General features: G+C 41.6%; 1 protein-coding gene across 1 annotated transcript; it reads right to left on the bottom strand.

Moving 5' to 3' along the window:
• Positions 1–356: 356 nt before the first annotated feature.
• rassf8b (Ras association domain family member 8b) lies at positions 357–7,211 on the bottom strand (the record flags this gene model as incomplete). The annotated part of the gene is made up of 8 exons (XM_079235771.1): positions 357–1,969; positions 2,473–2,599; positions 3,391–3,513; positions 3,819–3,893; positions 4,002–4,205; positions 4,613–4,815; positions 4,942–5,292; positions 7,100–7,211. 8 exons carry the CDS (start codon positions 7,209–7,211, stop codon positions 1,860–1,862), a joined length of 1,305 nt encoding a protein of 434 aa, XP_079091897.1. The 3' UTR covers positions 357–1,859.
• Positions 7,212–21,460: the final 14,249 nt, after the last annotated feature.

Raw genomic sequence — 21,460 nt, 5'->3', positions numbered from 1 at the left:
TCTTTGATGTACATTGTGCACGGTTTCTCTGGTGGAAAGTAACCGAGTTGTGTGTGAAGCTCAGTACTCTAAATTCCCACACTGTTTCTGACACTAAAGTAAAGTAATTATGCATACCCACACATGCATGTACTATTGCTATAATTTGTGAAAAGATATTTAGACTCTCACATCTACAAGTCTGTTCTACGGAGTAACAACTTCCAAACCTCTTTTTTTCCCCACAGGTTTAAAATACAACCACAGACATTGAAATTGCTTCAAGTTCAAAAGTGTATGGACCCCTATGAGAGCCCATACATTGCCACACAGTTTGTGTCAATTTCATCCGACAATTCCTCTGAGAAATCTCCTTTTATTCTGTGTTGAGAAATCATCAAATCAGAAATGAGCAAATGCAGTATCAACCAGACTTTTGGAAGTCAAGGTGCAACAAGACAGAGCGCAACCATCTGGCACAGCACACCATGAAACCTGAAAGCGTGACTATATGTGACTCGAGTTGGTATATTTCACGGGTATAAGTTGCATTCACATAAAAAAAGTACATTCATCTAACTAATAGTTTTTCACACTGGCTTTGGTTCATAAGAGACATCTTTAGTTCATTATAAAAATCAGGTGGAACAAAAATATTGCAATATGTGAGTGTAATACTGTTTTGTTTGTGTGTTTTTTGAACACTGTGAAATATGTCAAACTATCCAAGTGGCACTTCAGATTACAAACTATGAGGTTTAAGTGCTGAACTTTGAAACAAAAAACATATGCAGTCATGTTTGACCCACGACAGGGAATAGACATAACATCAGACCTCAGGCAACTTTCACACAGTTAACTTTCACGCCTCTGAATAATATATGTTTAGTCGCCACCTGGTGGTTAAACTGGGTATGAAATAAATGTTAGCAAACTTTCCAAGCTGGATTCACACTGCAGGCACAGAGGCCTCTCTCATCACTCATCCTCATAGCTTCTTTCATGTTTCAGAGCTTTTGGAGAAAGCGCTCGAGTGAAACAAAGAAGAGATTAATGGCTCTGCACCAAATATGACATACAACTAAACCTGGAGCCAAACTATTTCACCAAAAATGTCCAATAGTTGAAGATGTTCCTCCATTATTTTCTCCTCTATCATTTATTTTATATGATGGGCAAACATTTTTCCATTTTTGTCAAAACACAGGAAATATGAAGCAAATGCATTCCTGTTTAAAACCAATATAAAAAATAAAAAAATAAAAATGACGTATGTAAAAGCAAAAGATTGAGCCACTGTTGAATTACACTGACATCAGTTAACGATGACTGGGTGTCACCTGAATTGGTGCCAAGCATTTTATCAAATGTATATGGCGCATAGTTTAGTAGCTACCTCTTTTGACATTATTGACGTCTGGTTTTAAACACCAGAGTAAGGCAATCAGATATGGCTATGGTTATAGCACAGGTGTAGTGTTTGTGCATGCTCGTGCATGGATTAGGTTTATATATGTGCAAGCTTTGCATCCTCCACTTTATGATTCACAACAGAAAAAATTAAGTTCATCAGTTTGCCTCCTCAGGCAACAAAAATGCATCTGCTGGCTTGTGAGTCGTTGTAAGAGGAATCTTCACTCACCTACTGAAGTATAGACGGTTAAAATGTTAGTTTTGAAAATGGATTTTGACATCAGTTTGATTCTCAGTCCTAGTAAGTTGGAAGAGGAGGCGGAGCAAGAAAGATGCAAAACAGATGCGAGAACCCGACTCATCCTCCATACTTTGTCTCAGTTTCTTGCTCAAGAGCATTTCAGCAGTTTGGAGAGTCTTTCAGGTCGACCCTGCTGCTCAAATAATGTTCCCCACGAAGTGTGGGGTCAGACGTAGATGCCTTCGGGGTTGAGGCTGGAGGTCACGACGCTTTGAAGGGTACGAAGGTCGTTGGGTAAAAGCCGAGCAAGTCGTTTCAGAGAACCAGAGTCCACTTCTGTAGCGGGCAACAAAACAAAAAAAAGGACACAAATTGATTTAACAATCTGACACAACATTCTTGTAATCTTGGACCTTGACGCTCTCCCAGCACCTGAGCTTCTTGTGCATATGTGTTCTATTAATAGTACATTTAATAAAACAAAACACTTGCCAGGGGATTTTTCTTTTGAGAATGAAAACAGGGATTTTCCTTTCCATTTAGGGCTGCCAGTGATTTGGTCCATGTAATGTGGTTACATGGACCAAATCACTTGCCTCAGCAGCTCAAGTCTACAGTCCAACATGTCCTTCTAAGGATGACCACAAGGGGGCACTGTGTACATACACATGTGAGGACAATGTGTGTAAAGCATTTCAGTAAAAAATTAGGTTAACTATGAAATTGCTCTTTCTGAACAAGGCGATGGTAATGTGGCACGGCTCTGAGTCTCTGCTGGTGTGTGTGTGTGTGTGTGTGTGTGTGTGTGTGTGTGTGTGTGCGTGTGTATTTGTACGTGCCATTGTGGTTCTCTCCTGCAGGTTGAGCAGGCAGCACGGTGACCTTGGTACCAGTCTGCTGAATGAACTGCTGCAGGTTGACCTGTCGTAGCTCTTTAGTCAGCTGCTCCAGCTCCTGCTCCTTCTCCTGGGAAGAAACAAAATCATCATGACAACTAAATTAAGTCTATGCCACGACTGATAACTAATACACTCAAGGTGCATTTAAATGAGTACTTATTTTAAAACACAAAGCAATTACCACATAAATTGGTCTGATGATACTGATGACATGCATGAATTCAACCACTGTACCTAATTTATTTTATATTTTCTGCATCCATTTAACCCCATTTAAACATTTGCTTTTTAACTGAGGTGGATTTTATATGTGGAAATCAATAAGGGATCCCACTGTGCTCGGGATCTCTGCAGAAGTCATAACCCAGTTGAGGCAGCTAAAGAGAGGAGTTAGCGCCCAGATGGTTACGTAACTGCAGGAGAGGGATTGTGTACTTATTCAGGCCCCTCTCTAATCAGACGAAGAATGCTGTACTACCCTCCTTCCCTTCCCCGTCTCATTACCTCATGCTTCCCACACCCTACTGGACCTCGCCTATACAGAGAGAATATCACTTCATACAAGGATGCACGCAGCCAAGGATCCAATGCACATCCCCGCTAGGCAGAGATTAAACTTCGCTTCACTGCCCACAACTTAAATGAGCTTAGATTTCTATGGTTCTACCTGTGTGCAGAGGACTAGATTGTCCCGCACTGAAACTTTTGAAGCAGCATTTTAAAACCATTTGCTGAATAAAACTTTAACATCCTCCCTATGTATTCTGAGCTGCCAAGAGCGCTTTAAATTCCTGACAATTTGCAAGCTTTGGTGTAAAAAGAACAAAATAAAAAAGAATTAGCAGAATCTGAGCTGACCTGCAATCTCTTGCTGGACTGGCCAAGTGAGCGTTCCAACGCCCGGCAGCTGCTCTCCAGCCGAGCCGTGTGTTGGCTCTGCGTTTCAAGCTCTGCCCTCACGTTCTCCAGCTGGGCTTGCACCTGAAATCCAGAGGGGAAAGTGAGGAGAGAAAGCCGAAGCTCATCATAACCTTTTTAAAAAAGGAGTAATGGGCAAATGCAACTGATCCTCATAGTGGAGATGTAGGAGGGCTCTTTCATTCTTTAATATCCTTCGCTGTGAAAGCCAATGAATTCATTCTGTGAAGTGGCATTTTTGTATGACAGACACCGGAAACGGTCCTCAGCTGTAGAGACCTGAATGAGATCTCATAGAGGGGTTTGTTGAACTGATGTTTAAGTTCTGTTGGGTGTTTATTTGGAGACCAAAATAGACCAGATCGTACCTCCTCCTCATTGACCCTCTTGTTGAGCTCAGCCTCCTGTTGCAGCTGCTCCTGCTCCAGGCCGCCCTCCATGCTCTACAGAACATGACAGGTAATTAATCAAATGGAATAACTGGCATGGAAATGGTCTTCACAGACAAAGTAATTCCACTTTTCATGCCGTTTATAAACCCAGCCGCTCACCTGTATGTGTGCCAAGTACTCCGAGAGCTTGGCCTCACAGTCGCGTACGCGGCTCTGCAGCTCGACGAGCTGCAGCCGGAGCTGCCGCTCGCTCTCACGCTCAATCTGCAGCTCGTTCTGCCAGAATTCCTCCTCCTCCATCTCTGCATTGTTCCTCCTCACCTGCTGCTCTAAAAGCAGCAGCTCCTCCTCCACATTTCCTCCCTGGTAAGAGAAAAATGGTTCTGTGTGAAAACTCTCGAGCCCCAAAAAGAATATTAAAAATGTATTTAAAAAAACATGGTAAAGGCTTAAAAGACATTTACACATGGCCGCTCACACATACAAACTCAAACACTGGGACAGTGATAGAATGCTATTAATTGTGAATGGAGCCTGGCGTTGCAGCCCGTCAGCGCCCGCTGAGCTATGGAGATTTAAAATGAACTACTTTGGGCGTAGTACGACGGCTAAATCAGAAAACCACCAGAGCAGAGTATGAGAGACCAGTGCTTTGTGTGAATGCAATAGAATGTAATGCATTTGTGAGGTTATAGAGTGCAGGTGTTATGGATCTGCACACATCATCTTTACCTGTAAGTAACAGCACTGGCAGCTGTGGTTTTACTCACTTCATCAACCTCGCCGGCGGCCTCCTCCCAGTCTTGCAGCTCGGCCTCGCAGCCCAGCAGACGGCTCTCCAGGGCCTGGAGTTTGTCTCTCTGCAGCTGCACCAGCCGGCTCAGCTCTCTGGCTGGACTGCCAGGTACAGATGCTACTGCAACACCAACCCTGCACAGGTTCAGACTCACACCCCTCTGCTGGGGCTGTTTGGCTGGATGAAAGGATGGTTGTTTGATTGTGGAAGAGAGGGAATGAAAGAGAAGGGTCAAGTAAAAACAGGACTTTTGACAGTATGTACACAACTCAAAAAAATATAGAAAAACTAAAAACACCCTACCTTCAGCATCACGGCTTTTCCCAAATATGTCCCGCAGACCCTTGGCCCCCCCAGTGAAGGTCAGAGACTTGCGTTTGGGTTCCCTTCGTCTGAGCGAGCGGTCCGTCCCTGACGGGTGGAGCTTGGCCAGAGGTGGCAGGCTCTGCCGGTAGAAGCCTCGCTCTGGGACGCGAGCCTGCCCGTCAGAGGGGGGCCGCTCGCTAACAGACGGGCCGGTTCGCTGCAGGATGAGCTGGACGTCGCTGGCATACTGACCCCACTTGTTGAGAGACACCACAGGGTTCTCATGCGGTGCCAGGTGGCGCTCTGTCTCACGCCATTTCTCGATCAAGGTGTACCTGCCGGTTCGTCCTGGGACAAAACGAGAAAAAGTATGACATGATAAATTATAGAAATTGAACGATAACTTAAAAAGGTCATGATAACATATTTTCGATCAGCTTCTTACTATGAGCAATGAGGTACTACAGAGATTTTTATTACATTGTTTTCTCAGTACTCTTCCTCATGTTTTTAAGTGGGTGGAGCTCAGGTGCAGGTTACAGGTGATGTCACAAACATCAATCCACCTATCACAATTTAGAAACAATATAATCAATGTTTTATTATTTTTACATTAAAACAGAGATGATGCCTTTAGTTGATTCAGCACAAACTTGTTCAATTTAAACTCTTTGTATAAATGGTATTGCTTTCTCCTTTTGGGGGTCCCTTTGGCCCGCGGCGCACCTCAAAGACCTATTCTTGGCCTCCTTGGACTCATGAATCACAAACACAATTCCCTTTCATTGTTATGCTGACGACACGCCTGAAGGTTTCTTCCTTTTTGCCCCCGTGAAAGGTTTTTTTTCAGTTTTTTGGGGGGAGTTTTTCCCTGATCTGATGTGAGGTCCTGGGATGTCGCATGTGTACAGATTGTAAAGCCCTCCGAGGCAAATTTGTAATTTGTGCTTTTGGGCTATACAAAATAAACTGAATTGAATTTGAGGCCCGTAAAGTAACTTGGCACGGTACTTCTTTGTGTAGGTTGGCATGGTTCAAACTTCCGTTGGCAAGAAGTTACCATAAGCACGCTTTAAAAACTTAAGTTCAAAGTGCATTGCAAGAAAGAGGAAATAAAGAACAGACTCAACTCTTTCACAACTCTCCCACCCGTGTGCAGCATTGGTAATTCTAAAGAACTTCACAAGCATGTTTAGTAAAAGAACTTAACAGTGGGAACACTCAATTCAACAAACAGTGATTGTGTTGGGAAACGGGCTATGTGCAATGGTTCACGGCTCTGTGTGTGTGCGCGCCTGCATTCTTGTCTGTGCACATATAGATAAGAGTAAAACTGCCCATCGGACCCTCACCCTCGTCTCACACAGTGAGGGTCCTTGTAAAAGAGGTGCATTCATCACTACAGCCATTCACATCAAAGTGTCCTGGCCTGGACAAAAGGCACAGAGAGCACAAAGGACAGTGAACGCCATAACTTTTGCTACTCTGGCACCATGAAAGACGGGTTTTAGCTCTGAGAAACATCTATGTTTTTGGGGTTGGTGAGAAATCCTTGAAATCTTTCAATTTGATGAAATCATACATTAGTATGGTATTGACTTCACAGCTATAAGCACAACAAAATCCATGCAATTAGTAACGTTGAGACAGAGTGTCAATTTATTTCTCTGCAATTGTAAATATACCAAAGTCTGCAGCATGACTCATCTCATTTTGTGCAGCCCATTTATGGTGAAAATCTCTTTCTGCCCTCGAGTCACTTTTCATTTTACTGCAATTTATCATCTCCACTATGTCTGACAAACTGCCCGACCAATATCGGACACAACCCACAACCCACATAGCAAATAAAAAATCCCATTAGGATTTATGTGGGACTAAATATAATTTACCCCACCTTAGTTTAAGTTTAAAGAGGCAGATGGAGACGGTCTCATCTCACAGGGTTAAATCCACTCTTTTTGTTGGTGGTTTTTGTCATGTTATTAGTTTTTTTATTTATATTGGGCCGCGAGCTCCCCAGCATATAGCCAATAATAATTCACACCTACAGCTCATATTCTTGTGTTGCTAGCTCTTTTTTCGAGCATCAATCCCTGTGAACACAAGGTGAGCACACTGTTTCTCATATTGTAGTAAGTCTTTTTGAGCTTACCAATGGCTTGTGCCAAAGCAATGACCACTTCCTGGCATGTGGTGAACTCTGTGACGCCGCACACGATGCGCTGCACTCCGTCCACCCAAACTTTCAGCTCCATGGCCTTCATCCAGAGGCCCTCATTCCTCCACACCACAAGAGGGTGCTAATGATGTTTAACTGTCCATCCTTAAAAAGAAAAAAAGAAAACATGATTGAGCGCAATTAACTTTGTTGTTCCTGTAAACACTTGTAAAAGCTGCACTTGATACTTCTACGTTAACAATGAGTTAACATCATGTGTCGATTGGCAACTGTTTGCTAACATATTAGCCATAACAACTTGATAAGGCGATAAGATGGAAACGGTGTGTATACAGCTTGCCTGTGTTTTTCAGGTTCAACAATTAATTTTGTTTTGAAGTGTGCTTAAAAACATTAATTTAGCCAATAGAATTTTTGCAAAATAGTGACAATATCCAATTCCGCTTAAACCTTTTCTCAACCTTCGTCATTTCCTAAACTTCCCAGAATGACTTTAAAACCACTAGACAACAGACTTACTGCAATACAGATGGAAAGAGCGAAAGTCTTTCTAAAAATATCAGCCAGGCATCACATGGTGGAGTGACACCAGCCTCCTCTAAATGAACAACTTGCAACATTTATTCATCCGAAAGTAGTTTCCTTTAAAGCTGCTGATGAATTGCTGCAGGAACACACTTGTGGTGCAGTGATTGTGACCGTCTACAGGCCTCATTCAATATATTTTTCATTTGCTGGTGTCGGTGCAGCAAAGCTCCCAGCAGTTGCATGCACACAGAATGAGAGCAATTTCAAAACTGCTGACACAAGCGCCTCAGCAGAGAGGCAGTCATTACAAACCTGGCAAGGCCACGACAACAGGGCCAGTGCAACAGAGCAGTGAAGGAGCTGGTGCCTAATGCTCAAACTGTTGCAACCCTACTGGGCAGCAGCCCTCCTTTTTCCTGAACGGGCCATCAGTTCAGCTCTGATCCTTGACTTTCATATCGCTTGAGGCCTCCCTTAACAAGTTAGGCGCCTTCCATCTTCATCACAGCTGGAACGGGACCCCCAATCCCTCCTGCAATTAAACCGGTCCCCCTCGAGGCCTTTTTCCTACTGAGACTGCATTACGTGGCTCACTCCTCTGCACTAGAGGCATCTGGTAAGGGCAAGGCCCGCCTCTGGTGGGGAACGGGATGATTTGTAACTGCAGACAGCTACTGCGAGATACATCTGAACCCAGTTGCCAGTAAATGAGACTAAACCCGTGAATAGAGCTCAGCTCAATGGGGGAAGAAAGGCGGGAAATTAAAGAATAAAGGGGGAATGAAGGTGAAACAGTAAGGGGACAGATGGATAATGCAAAGAATGCCTAAGGCTTGCTACAACCTTTGGGATGAAAAGCATATGAAACAATATTCATTCTGGCAGAAAGTCAGCAGGAAACACGTCACGTTTATTGAAAGATTATGTACTCAGCTAGAGGTCCATCAAGTAAAAGCATTTCTAATCTGAATGCTTTGTTCATTGGGAAAGTTTGACTTGAAGAGTATTTCAAAACAAACTTGTTTCCATAACAAAAGCTCCATGACATGGTTTCACAACACGCAATATCCTAGAACAGATGATGTGATGATGCCTTTAAACTGTCACAGCTGCAGTTGAAATGTTGTGATGCAATGTTTATTCACTAATGGTTGATATTGAAATCTCACCAGGAAGAGCCAGTGTTTACACAAGCTTGTAAATCTGCTCCCTCCTTCTCCCTCTTTCACACACACGGACACACACATACAAGCTTGGTATGTGCACATCTGTGTGATAAGTCGTACTGAAGTCATTCACTCGCCTGTGATACAATCATCACAAACTTATCAAAACAGAAAGAAAATTAAGCTGCAGCAATGTCAGATTTCACTGCATCCAAGTCCAATTATGAGATACTTTAATATGCAAATGCACATACATTAAAAGATTGAAGATTTAGACATTATTATATTATTATTTTTAAAAAAACACTAAAAAGAGACATGAGTCTAGCAGGACAGCTTGGAGTGTCTTTTCAGGTCTACAAGTCACCTTTTCCATCAAGGTAACAGTTATATTTAATTGAACCTCGATTCAGATCCGTGGAGGCAGCTCTTGGCTACACTAGTGCAGACACTAAAAATATCAAATGTGACCACTGAAGCTAGAAAACATTCAAAATCCACTGACACCGAGTTGTTATTTTGTACCATTTGCTGAACTCGCATGCTCCCACTGGCCCTCTGACACAAATATCACAACATATGCTAGGAGGTGTGAGAAACAGCACACAGTGCATATGGGATACAGGCAGCTGTGCAGAAGCAGATGTTGTCAACCTATAGGTTTTTTTTCTTTGATCTTTTATGACGAAACAGCCTTTTCATGAAAACTCAATAGCTGACTTCAGGGCTCTACAGTAAATCTTGTACCTGAGAGCAGTAGAGACAGGATATAGAAGCTGGGACCTGACGGTCGGGGTTTGTCAATGTCAAACTAATCGAATTCTCTGCACAACAGCATCAACCCTGCAGTCTGTTTCCTTGTGGAAACGAGCTTCGATTTTCTTTACCGTGCTAATAACTGCCGACACTTGAATCCCTAAAAGGCTCGCCTGCGCCTCAGCCACCTCTGTGCCTCTTGTCACAACAGCCATTGCTGCTATATTGTTCTGTATTTTCATCATGCCATTTCATTACTTTTTTCGCTGGTTATGTCTTTGATCTAAATTAGTCACTTTGAAGCCCCCCCCGCTGCGCTGAGTGTGAATAAATAAATCATTCATGCTACATGGTGAGTGTACACAAATTAGTATGCTGCAACACGTGTGGTTTTATTTCAGTTCAGGTCCTTGTAAATGTATACACTCCATATTTAGTGTCAGACTGAGTGACACGTCTCCACAGTGAGTAACCTCCGAACCTGTGGGGAAAAGGTGCCGTTGGAATTTAATTTTCCATTCGTCACAGTTTAAGAAACACAGACTCAATGCTTCACATTCCAACTGCAGACTGAATCCTTCACAGTCATCCATTTATAGAGAATCCAGGACAATAAAATCTAACAGACAAAGCTACTGCTGGGTGGAATTATCTTTATTTCTTCTGTTTAGCCTTAAACTGTTATCAGTGTGAGGCTGTGTATATTATTGGGGGTTGACAATTTTGCTCCTGCCATGTGGTTTCACACATGACTGTATCTTCTCTGCTTAGCTGTCGAGCTAAACTTAGTGGTGACTCCAGTCAGCCTCCCTTAACGTTTCATTCTCAGGATGCCACAAGAAGGCCGCTCTAGGGAGGGGACAGCCTTGGCAAGTCAGTACTCCTTACATGTCAATCCCTCAAACATGGAGGGATATTCATTCAACGGATCAGCACAAAAATACCATTTAAAGCTCTTTCAATATCCGAGATGAGCATTAAAGAAAAGGTACACAGATGTTAAGATTTAAAGGAAAAGCTTTTAATATCACACCAGCTACAAATATGGGTTTAAATTCAGAATGCCAACCAAAGAGTTAATTTCCTGCCTTGCTTCAGCCCAGTGCTCTCTCACTCCATCATGTAATTACACTTTAACAAACTCATTGATTGAGTTTGAACCCCCTGACCTTGGCTCATCTCACCAGCAGTCTGCCAACAACAAACAGCACACAATAAAATGATGATCACCGAGTTTCACTGTGGAATGTAATTATTATTAAGGGTAAAGCTTTGTGGAAATAAATACATTGTGGTTCATTTAACTATACTGCCATGTGAACTACTGCATGAACAATGTACTTGAAGTGTGCAATTGCTGACATACTAACAATATACGTAATGTATTAATGATATACAATTACTGAAATATGTTTTTATTTCAGTTATTTTGAGACACCAAGTTAAATTAGGTGTGTTTAAGTACTTAAAATGTCAAGATAACGACTAATAGTATGCTTAAAGTAGCACCAATTGTATGTGCATAAATCTTAGCATACTTCGGAATCAAACTATATTTAAATGTGACTTTAGTGACGTTTTTGTCAAGAAGATGTGGCGTTTTAAATCAGCAGCAGCACTGAGCAGCTCAACAACAACGATGATGCAATCAGGGCCCAATTTTTAAAGCAACAAGGAGGTTGAGGCAGCAGGAGGGGGTCCACGGGAACAAGGGGTGCACAGACAAAAGAGCATGCTGCAGTGTGTGTGTGTGTGTGTGTGTGTGTGTGTGTGTGTGTGTGTGTGTGTGTGTGTGTGTCCACATGGCTAGCAGCATGACTGGATGCAAACAATCCCTCACCATGGCGACACGGCTCTGGCTTTGTCCAAGGCCTTACACAGATGACTGGATTGATTGGAGGGCACGGTCTGGGAAAGTAGACCAAACAATCGCTAACAATTAAGAAGCAACCCCTACCTTCCTGTCACTTCCTCTTTGTTTCCTCTGAATTTGGGCTGCAGGAAAACATTGAAGGTGTTTACTACTACTATTGCAGCGGGGTTTCTCAAACTCAGGCGATGGTGGGGTGTTGCTGCTGGAACGTTTCACGCTCACGAGTTTGTCTGTTGGTAGAAATTAAGTGAGTTTTAAATGGAGCTGTCATACAGTTTAGTTATCCTCCAAAAAGGGAAATTCATCTCTGGCTGTACAAGTAATTTAAGTGAATAAACACACACCTCATTTACAACAAGTCAGTTTGTTTCCCCCAAACTATGAAAAAAGGTTAAAAATACAATGAAAGTATGTTCATTGGTTTAAATATAAAGCCTTTGATGTTTTAGCCAAAGCAAATATGTGAACACAAGTCGACAGCCTGAGAAACTTTACCAATGCCTAGCGTTGCTTTGAGCTAAATGCTAACAGCAGCATGCTAAATACGCTGGCATCAGGCACAATGTTTACCATGTTCACCATTGTAGTTAGCGTGTTGGCATGCAAACATTTGCTAAAAAAGAACTTAGCACAAAGTCAAGTTCAAACTTCGCATGAAACAAAGTTTGGACCAATTTTGACCTGATTATAGACAAAAGGTTTTCATAATTTATTCTGAGGGAACGTGAAGTTTGCACAAAATGTCATGGCGATCCTTCCACTAGTTCAGATATTTCAGTGTATGACAAAGTGGAGGAGCCACATTGCATCCATATCCACGCCACAAGGTCTGCACGTCAGCAGGTATTTCCAATAAAATGCTAATTAAATTATGATTTGACCCGTGTCCTCGGACAAAATGTCACTTTTCTTGATGGAGCATGGCGGGGGCTCAGTGGCCCTCGCAATAATATGCTCCTGACTTTGATTTTGAGTTGGCACTCAGCCCCACATCATACAACACTACCTCATCTTTCCTGTTTCTTCTCTCTGTTCCCACTACATACACTGTTAGTCCACCATGAAGTCTGACAAAGGTATTAAAATGATTCAAACGTAAAATTGGATCAAAACAGACACCTTGAAACCTCCCATTTTCTTTTAAATTTACGACCTTTGCTTCAATCTCTCCATGTGTGTGCTCTGCTAGCTGCAGCTGTGTGCTACTTCCACATAAACTTCATTAGTTGAGGAGTGTGAGGTAGGTGCAGGTTCAACATAAAGCTGGAATAAGTTGGGTGAAAAGATTCAGGAAGTAATCGAACAGAACAGGTTTCCATTCAGGAACCATCAACAATCTATTCTGCCAGATACAATGGAAGATTTCCCTGTGAGTTTTACGTGCATGTAACACCTGCCATTGGGTGGACATCTTAATCTGAAAACGGTATGTATGGCAGTGGACACGAGACACACTTTCCACTATCATGCATCAAAATAAACTGCTGAAGACAAACAACTTTGAAATAGAACTCAGCGTTGCGTCAAGTGCCCGGAACAATAACCATATTGAAGTTGGGAGACCAAACTGCCACTTTGCAGTCTCAAAAGTTAAAACTAATCAGCTTGGTGAAGACAATAAGCCTTTAACCCTGTAAGACTCGGAGCTTAGCTGACATGAAGGTGGTGGGAGGGGCAGTCTGGACAGGGTTTACACTGCAAAGTCTGTTAAATTACAGTTTTGTGCCTTAGGAGCACATGTCTAGCATGTTTACTAGTTTAGAAAAGCATTGTGGGATCAATCATTTGTATAAAGTTTGAGATTCGATTTGTATTATTTAAATTTTAAAAAAGGTAATCAAAAATACAGTTGTTGATCCGGTTATTCCTAATGCTATCTCACAGAGTTAAAGCAATTCATGAATTAGCAAAACAGAAAATCAACATGCAACTTTTTGATCAATTCATTATTCAATTAATTTGTAAGGATGGACTGCTGAATAATATGCATGTTTAGAAATTGTTATTAGGGCAAAACAGGCAATTTGATGATGGCACCTTGTGCTTTAAGACAGGCATTTTTCTGCATTTATTTTTACATTTGATATACCAAAAGATAAATTGAGAAAATAGTTGCTATAAGTTAGCATTTTATTTGACAATAAATGGTCTTAACCATCCATAGACAAAACCCAAACAGGAGACATGGACTATTGGGCAGAGGCAGGATATTCATCATGTACAAAAGTTATTTTTGCAGATGCCAAATTCTCTTGTGCAATAGTAGGTCAAGTAACATAACAATACTATATAATATGTTATATTGTTCTACACACAAGTGAATAAATAGTTCTTTCAGTGATTTTTTTGCACAGTATTCCTGCCACAAACGCACTATCTATGAGTTTTACTCTTGATTCCATATCACAGGTGTACTTCAAGGACTTCCTGCTCTCTTACTGGAGCTGTATGACTCAGATTAAGGAACTCTGATTAAAGCCACTGCTGAGTGAGCGCTTATTGCCCAACTCCATTAAGAGATCCATCATTGCAAGGCTCAGCAGATCCACTCTCACACTGACCACTTACTCATTTCCTGCTGGCTCATGCATCAGGTATGTTACCATGTGGAACACCAGAATCACTCCCATTTAAGGATGTATTCTTCTGTTAAGTTTAAACGTTGTAAAATAGTCTGCCTCATTAGTATTTAGAAAAAGGGAGGATAAGGAGAAATACATGAATACATGTGACCCAATTGCGAAATAAAGTTATGCAACTACAGCTGACCAGTGATTGTTCTGTGTTCTCCTGTCTTCCAAATAAACAACACACTGAACATGCACTATGAAATGATATAACTAAGGTCATTTAATAGCCTACAACCTTGTCTTATTTTCAGCATATTTAAAATGTTGCCTGGACTGACGCATTCGAGCTAGATGCATTGCCTACATTCAGCCCAGTGTAAATCCCCAACAACATACCTGCATTCAGCCATGGATCACCGAGTACCAGAGCATTTAAACTCTCCTGTTGTGCTGTAGCCTCAGTGTTTCTCTCTGGGATAAAAAAAAATCCGGTACTTTCAGCTGCTTGTTCTGCGGGTTACATGCGGGAGATCCTGTTTATTCCGCGCCTGCATTGGAGTGCACGGTGTGCGCGCGTCCCCGCCTGTATCGCCCGTGCGGATGTAAACATGCGTCCAGCCGGTTGTTGGACATCCGACGTGGGGCTCTCAACATCTGCCGCTGTTCCCGTTAGCCTGCTGCTCTGCCCCACCAGCGAGGGGAGACCACAGCGCTGGTTGTAAATTGCCTCGGAACTGAACTGGGACACCGCAAGGCATGATGGACCGGTTAAAGCTGCAACGCGACGCAAATGGACCCCGAGATGCACTCAGCTCTGATGCAGTTTTTAGGCACACATAAGCTGAAGCGGGTTTGATCCGAGAAGCAACAAGGCAGCGATGTATACAGAGAGTTTGTATTTTGGAAGATGAAAAGCAGCGTTTTCAGGGTCACATTTGATCCATAAAGAAGAACAAAACAGTAATGTTGTTCATGTCGCGATCCAATTGGGGTATTTATTTTGTTGTTTTTTGTTTGGGATTTGTGCAGTTTTTTTTGTGTATTAATGTTAAGTAAAGATAGATATTGAATCCGAGTTGTTCTACAATCGTTCACTACATCTAGCCTAACTCCTTCGCCCCTATTGACAAATCCATAATAGTGTGCATTTTAATGTCTCCACACCTTAACTGCTGATGTCTTCTCTCACAGAAAAGTTTATTCTCAGTATAAGTTTCCACACCGAACTTGTGGAAGTTGCATACTGAACAGTGATTGGCTCCAAACTAGTTGTGATGTCACAAAATCCTGCTCGCACATACACGTCTTAAACTGAGCTTTTAGGTGCGCAGAGAAACTTTCCCTCTTCAGCAGGTGAATGTGGAAACAGACTTCTCGTGGGAAACTCTGCCCACATACGTCATTCTGTACAGTGAAGCGTAAACATCCATCAAGGTAACAACAAACAAAACACAGGGGACTGTTCCTTTCCAAGAGTTTTTTTTTTTTAGGCAGTGTATTAGATACAAAAACAATATTAGAAAGTTGACTTGAGACAAAGATTACATATTTCCCATTTCACAGAAATATGTATAATTAAAGTGTTAAAGTGCATACATTTCATGTCCTGATGTTCCATGGCAGCACTAACTTCTCAGCGCTCTTAATGCAGTCCCAACATCGACCAACGTGCTTCAAATGCACATCTGTGACAATTTTTCCTCATCAGAGCAGCACAATGTATTTTTCTTGGAGAATTCTTAACTTAAAATGTGTGATATATGCATGTGTGTCTGTATCCTTATTTAAATTCCAGCCAACACTCGTGTCTTCATGTCTCACAGCATTAATCATGACAGCCGCCTGTTGTGCTGATCAAGCAAATCACAAATGACCTCCAGCCTTTCAGCGTACCATAAATTTCAGTGCAGATTTGACGTGTTGGATATGACGCAGGACTCGTTCAAACTGAAACATTGTAATTTATTTTGCACAACACTTGCACACAACAGTTGCTGCATTTAGTGTTTAATCTGTTCTTTGACGCTCAATTAAGCCGTCTCTGGCAAACCCATTTTTGTGGCAAATGTCTTTACATGAGCCATAAATTTGATAAAACCCACAATATGGTTCTGCTTCAAGCCAGCTTTAATTATCATAGCACTCAATTGCTCCAGCGTTGTCGGCCTATACATCAGTTTAGAACCAAACTCTGCAATTAAATTCTCAACATATGGTTCAGCTGTTGTGACAATAAAGCCATATGGGATGGATGTCCTCTTGCAGGCAGCGGTGACAACATTTGACAGATGCTTTCAGGATTTAAAGCCCCATCTTTAAACTTAATGGCCACTATTGACAGACTCCTGCTTATAGTGTCACATCATGATTTAAAAGCAATGCAAAGGTTGGTTCTTCGTCACAGAAAGATGCAGCATTATGTAGATATTTGAGTATTTCAAGCCAAAAACACCATATTTCAGTCGGAAAGAAACAGAAGTCATTAAGGTCCCTTTACAGGTGTCGTCACTTTGCCTCATTAGATCCTCCTTCCTTGCACAACTCCACCAAGCATGAAGCAGAGCAGAGGTCTAATCAGCCAGGACAAGTGAAAACACCTGTGTTTGTGTGCAGCTGCACCTGCTCTTCACAAGTAAAAACCCTAGTTAGAATGCTAGGTGCTTAAAGTGGAGATTTATCGGTTACGGAATTAAAACTGGTCGCACCGCAACATAAAGTTTAGTTGCATTACACTGGCAAGTTTCTGAGTCCTTAAATTAAATACTGAAAAATGTACGTTACCTTGCTAATGTCGGAGCCATTTCGAATGAAGTAAAAGATGCAAGTCTCACAGATACATGGAACAGTCCCAAAATGCAGTCTAGTGGTTTTGTGTAGAGAAACACAAATTGTCCATCCCCTGATTCCTCTGATTTTCAGAAAGGTACATTAAACTCGGCCCAATCCCAATGTCATCCCTAAGCCCTCAAACCCTGAACCCTTAGGGACTTACTGACGTCACCTGGTAAATGGTTGAGTGTGAGAGGCTGTGAGGGCTTGAAATTGTGTAAAGTCGGCATCTAATGCCGTCTTATGGAAAGGGCTCAAAATGTCTGCCAGAGAGCCCTCAAACACTTGACGATGTGACAGTGGGACAGCCCTAAACCCTCACGGAGTTAGCGGGAGCGCGCCTCAAAGTCTCTGAGTCCAGATTGGGACTTTCTCTCTTCACCACCCTGATAAATTCTTAAAATTTGTGTCCAGCAGACCGAGCCGGGTTTGCTGTTGACAGCCACCTTGTTGGCCCCGTTTCAGACCCCTGACATTGACCTTCTGCCTCTTATGTCCATGTGGCTGATTGCCATCAAATCAAGACACCTGTGTTTGTCCCATCTGGGACCTACAGACTATAATCACTCTTTTGATCAAACTCTTCAAATACGTTCTCTGCACCAGACACAACACAACCTCCTTGACCCCAATCAACCAGGAGTCAAGCAAGCACTCGTACTATCCCAAAAAGGACTTTTTCATTTTTGACCCGTCTGCAGACCACGAGATCTGAGAATTCAACTGCATATGGTCTTTTTCTACCTGGCTGACTACATCATTCAGGTTCCTTGCTGGAATACCTCTGAAGTACATGCAGTCCTTGGCTCCCTCCTTGGCTTTCAAGTAGTGAAGTGATTTTCTCTCTCTTTTATGTCTCAAGCTGACATATTTTACTTCAGTAGTATTTGACATTTGTAACCTTGAAGACACATGAGACATCTGACACTAAGAGGAAGAAGAAACTTGTACATCAAATTGTGTTCTATCAAAAGACTCAAGGACACTGAACAACTTTTTTTCTTCAAGGGAAACATGAGTCTCTTTAACATCAGTCATGTCAGTATTTGGTCCTCGTTATGTCTTTATAGTAGACAAGCACATTTAGTATTTCCTGATTTCACACTTTGTTTTAAAGCAAAATGCTAATTTTCTGGAAAGACCGCACCTTTGTGCTCATCTAAGCATCTACCAGTTCAGTATGTGCCACTGAATGTCTGTTCTTTGCAGCTTTGCTATTTTATTGTATATATTGAGTATTGTTCATACTTTATAATATGTGTATGTCTCCTATGTAACTTTGGTTGCTGCTGCCACAAACACATTTCCCCCTGGGGATGAATAAAGTATATATCTATCTATCTTATGTCCACTAATGCTCCAACACTGTTGTCGGTAATTGTCAGAGAAGTATCATGGTTTGACTTCTATTCAAAAGGGACAACAAAGTATTGGGGATAAGTTGTGAGGAGACGCTATGATCACATGCAAGTTCCCTTTATTTTTTTGAGTGAATACATGTTTTATACCAGTGGGTCCAAGCCTTTTGGGTAGAATAACAATTTTCCAGCTTTGCGTCTCTATGATCTTGTGCCCCGTCAGATTTATTTTGTAATGTTTTTTTGTATTTGTGACTTTGGTTGAGAATCCCTTTCGTGGATGAATGCATTATGTTAGAGAAATATGCACCAAATTATTTAAAAAGGGACAGTTTGTCACCCAAATTAAAGTAGTTTCACAACTTTTGAATTTGTATTGATTGAGGGGATTTTTCTGCTCCCATCTTACATATTAATGTCTCGCTTCAGTTCAGTGCACAGTCTTGGGAAATTGTGCTTAGTCAACGGAGAGTTTCACTAACTAGTGAAACCTTTGTCCCACATTCATACAATCTGACCGCCCTGGCTCACCGTTTCAATGATTGCTTTGTTTCCGCCAGTTGATGACTGAATATCAGAAGGATGCCCGTTATCTGGCAAACTGAGGTGTTCTTAATTAGCTGTGCTTTGAGCAAGTCCTCTGCTGCTCCCCAGGACGGCGATTAACTCAAACATGAACAAAAAAAGAAAAATAAAGAAAATAACTGGGCTTTAGGGGGGCCATTGCTTTTCTAAAGAGACGGTGTGGCGCCAAAAAAGAAAGAGGCGCTTGGTTTGGGTTGACTCCAAAGCTCCCAAAATAAAATTCTGAGCCAGAAATTTAAAAAAAAAAGGTGCAAACAAAACACACAGCGACCATATGCTGCAGCAGACTGAGGCTTTAAAACTCTGAAGGCAATGCCTCCTAAGGAGCAGGCAGGCACACAGCTGAGCTTGTTAGGAGTGGTAGTAAAGGATTTAAACATGAAATCAGTTTAAAATCCTCTAAAAGTCTCTTTTTTTTTACTACAATGGTAGCTGCTTCATACAAGCTCTAAATATTGTTTTTATTGTTTTCTATTGTATTTGCTGTGCTTAATTGTGTTTTCTTTGTTTCTTTGATAATCTTCTTCCAAATACCCCAAAATAAATAAAAAATGTAATGTATTCAGTCGACAATTAACACAGTTCTCCCACAACTGTGTCTACGGTACTCCTAAAAGTTGCAATGAGCTCTGTACTCAAAACCATCTGGTCCTGACTTAAAACGCGTAGCATGCTGTGTCTGACTTTGTGACATTTCAGGGTGGGGCTTCATTCCAGACATTCCCATAAGATCAGAGAGGTAAAAGCACGTATGCAGTCCCAGGAAACCAAGAACATGCTGTGCTGAGTTGCAAAAAAAAAGGAAAGAAAAAAAATCACCTCATTTTAGATCACAAATGTTCTTGAGTGATTATGTCAGTGGAAAGCAATTTGAGTGTGCTGACATGTTGACAATTGCGTCAGTGTAAAGAGAAGAAAAAAAGTGAAACTGGCCTCTCCTCAGCCTGTTTTCCACTGCTGCTGGTCCTGTGAAAGAATCCTTTCTTTGTCTCTGGACTCTACTAAACATATTCCGACATTATGTGGTGTGGTCCTCTTCACTCCACTCTTCTCCAGGAGCAAAACAAACCCATTCGCATGTGTCTGGACACCTGTTGCTGTTGGCTATTTTGGTGTTTTGGCATATACTATTTCCATGTTGGTCTTCAGGCTTCAGGGTGGTTAATCACCCACACACTGGATGATACTGACAAGGACAGTAACTTATCTCTGGCACTTTTGAGGGAAAATGACGATGTATATAAGTCTTGCTTTTAATCGACTATTGTCTTTAAATCTGGTCATTTAATTCATCCTATTGAAAGAGAGCGAGGCGCTCCTTGTGAAATAAAAAATGTGACCAATCCTCAGAGCAACATAAGCTGTAGAGAGACAAGTGGGCTATTGTTAAAAGGATTTGGCTTCTTCAGAGCTTTTTTTTCTCTAATGGCGCCAAAACCAAAGCTCCAAAATCGAAGACTTTATCACCAAAATAGTTCACAAACTGGGTGAATTAGAGATTATGAGTGAAAAAGAGGAGAGAGCAGAGTTTAGTTCCTCAAATAGAAAGGCTTAGGGTCCTAATCTGAGGGCTAAACCAATTTGAAACATGTGGGATCAAGAGTTTATGGATATGAGAAACAAATGTGGGAACAAAGAACCACTTGGAGACAATTCTCCAGATCAAAACTGATCTTTTTCTGCTCCTCTATGAGGGGACTGATGAGCAGTTGGGTTAATGCTACACCACTGCCCTCTGCAGGATATATTAACAACAACGTGTCTCTCCCTCACTGTATTTACCTGAAAAAAGGGTTCAGCATCTTTAATGGTAGCATAATCGCATCGGAAAGGTGGATCCATTCAGTTATTCCTTTTGTGAATTACTTTGCGTTGCCTGTCTTGTAATATATGCACATATAAGTTTTGGATCATATAAGAAACACTAGATATTTTACATGTTTGAGCTCAATAAGGCCATAAAACAAGGGAGAGAAAAATGGTTGGCCAAAAGTACACTAAGTCCTATGTACTTGCAGATGCAGGCTGGAGAGTACGGGGAGAATCACTGGTACGAAGCTGTAATTGCTTCCTTCGTTAATTTGATTTAGAAAATTCAACCACCGTCTGAAATCAAGAGAGGGCTTTGTAGATTTCCCAGTTGGGGTCGGCTTCATTAGACAAAAAGGTTCTCTGGGGGAGTTGGTCTTTTTTAAATAAAAAAGACTCTGGGCCGAGGCTCTGAGGATGAGAGTCCGATCAGTTCTATGTGAGCTGTCACCTGTATTTCATGATAAATTCCTGTCACACACAATTTCATCATCACTGTCCTGGCCTTAAAAGCCTTGTTGATCGTTACCCAGCCTCCCCCAATCCACCCCCTCATCTATACTGCAGTGCAACTACTGCCAGGTCCCTGCAAGGTTAACGCTGCTCCAGGGCCTTAAAGTCACAGACAGGCCTGATGGGTGAATGGACCGATTGTTAAAGTTAGTTTTTCACCTTGTCCAAGCACTGCAAGTCACGTTTTTCAAAGTAAAAGGTCATAAATTAAAAATGATCTTGTAACATATATATATATATATATATATATATATATATATATATATATATATATATATATATATAATATAATGATAGTTTTTGATGAATGACTCAACCTTTTCACAGACATTTCTTTCTCTGAACCT

This window comes from Taurulus bubalis (assembly GCF_910589615.1).
Source record: "Taurulus bubalis genome assembly, chromosome: 20".
Taxonomy (NCBI): domain Eukaryota; kingdom Metazoa; phylum Chordata; class Actinopteri; order Perciformes; family Cottidae; genus Taurulus; species Taurulus bubalis.
Note: the sequence above shows the minus strand (reverse complement) of the source record. Positions and strands in the feature narration are given on the sequence as shown.